The following is a 793-nucleotide window of genomic DNA, read 5'->3' as shown; positions in this document are numbered from 1 at the left end:
GTAAAGAGAGAAATGAGGAAGATAACAAATAACAAGTAAATCAATAAGCGAAGAAGTAATATTATATCAATTGATAAACAGTAAATAGATTAATTTTAGTTAGCTAATTAATTTAATTGAATAATAAACAAATAGATAGACGGATATATCATTAGATTAATCATAAGGTACCTAAGCAACCGATTTGATAGATAAATAAACAAAAAAAGGGAGATAGGTGAAAAAAAGGATAGATAGACAGATTAACGTTGGCAGAAAATCACAGTGGATAATTGCACACAAACGTCACTAAACACTAACCTAACAAGGAGTTTCCAGAAGCAGCCGAAGCCTTTGCAGGTTGCGACATGCCTGGTGTAGGTGACCGTCATCCCTTACGAGTCCTCAGGTGGTGATGGTGGCGCCGAGAAGTGCGAATTTGGCATCAGTATTTCCCCCTCCCCCCAACACTTCCTTGTTTTCCGAGAGCCGAGGCAGCGCGTATCAGCGTCGAAGAGGATAGCAACAATATACACACACTTTTGTTTTATATGGTTCTTCGAGAAAGGGAGGGAGATATGCAGCTGCGCGTAGTCAGCGGCGAAGAGGAATGCTAACAATTCACACACACGTAAATAGGTAATTTGGCATTTACGGGTCTCGACGGTGCCAAGAGAAAGTCCACATCACAGGCTTCGGTGTCCCCCAGGAAGAGCGTAGCCAGGTTGTCACCGATGCAACCATCACAGCACTCGGACTCCCAACTGGGAGGTTACCTTCCCATGTGCTCGGTCACTTCGTCGTATACAAGGTT

General features: G+C 42.9%; 1 protein-coding gene across 1 annotated transcript in view; it reads right to left on the bottom strand.

Annotated features, from left to right (window-relative positions):
- Nucleotides 1-787, bottom strand: part of LOC119589213 (bestrophin-1-like) — a gene marked incomplete in the record, with an annotated part of 39,481 nt that extends 38,694 nt beyond the window's left edge. Inside the window, 1 exon segment of the mRNA XM_037937812.1 lies at nucleotides 301-787. Coding sequence (XP_037793740.1) covers nucleotides 301-371 — 71 coding nt within the window.
- Between the last annotated feature and the right edge of the window lie 6 nt (nucleotides 788-793).

Source organism: Penaeus monodon, chromosome 25, assembly GCF_015228065.2.
Source record: "Penaeus monodon isolate SGIC_2016 chromosome 25, NSTDA_Pmon_1, whole genome shotgun sequence".
In the NCBI taxonomy this organism is placed as follows: domain Eukaryota; kingdom Metazoa; phylum Arthropoda; class Malacostraca; order Decapoda; family Penaeidae; genus Penaeus; species Penaeus monodon.
This window is presented reverse-complemented; position numbering and strand designations above follow the sequence as displayed.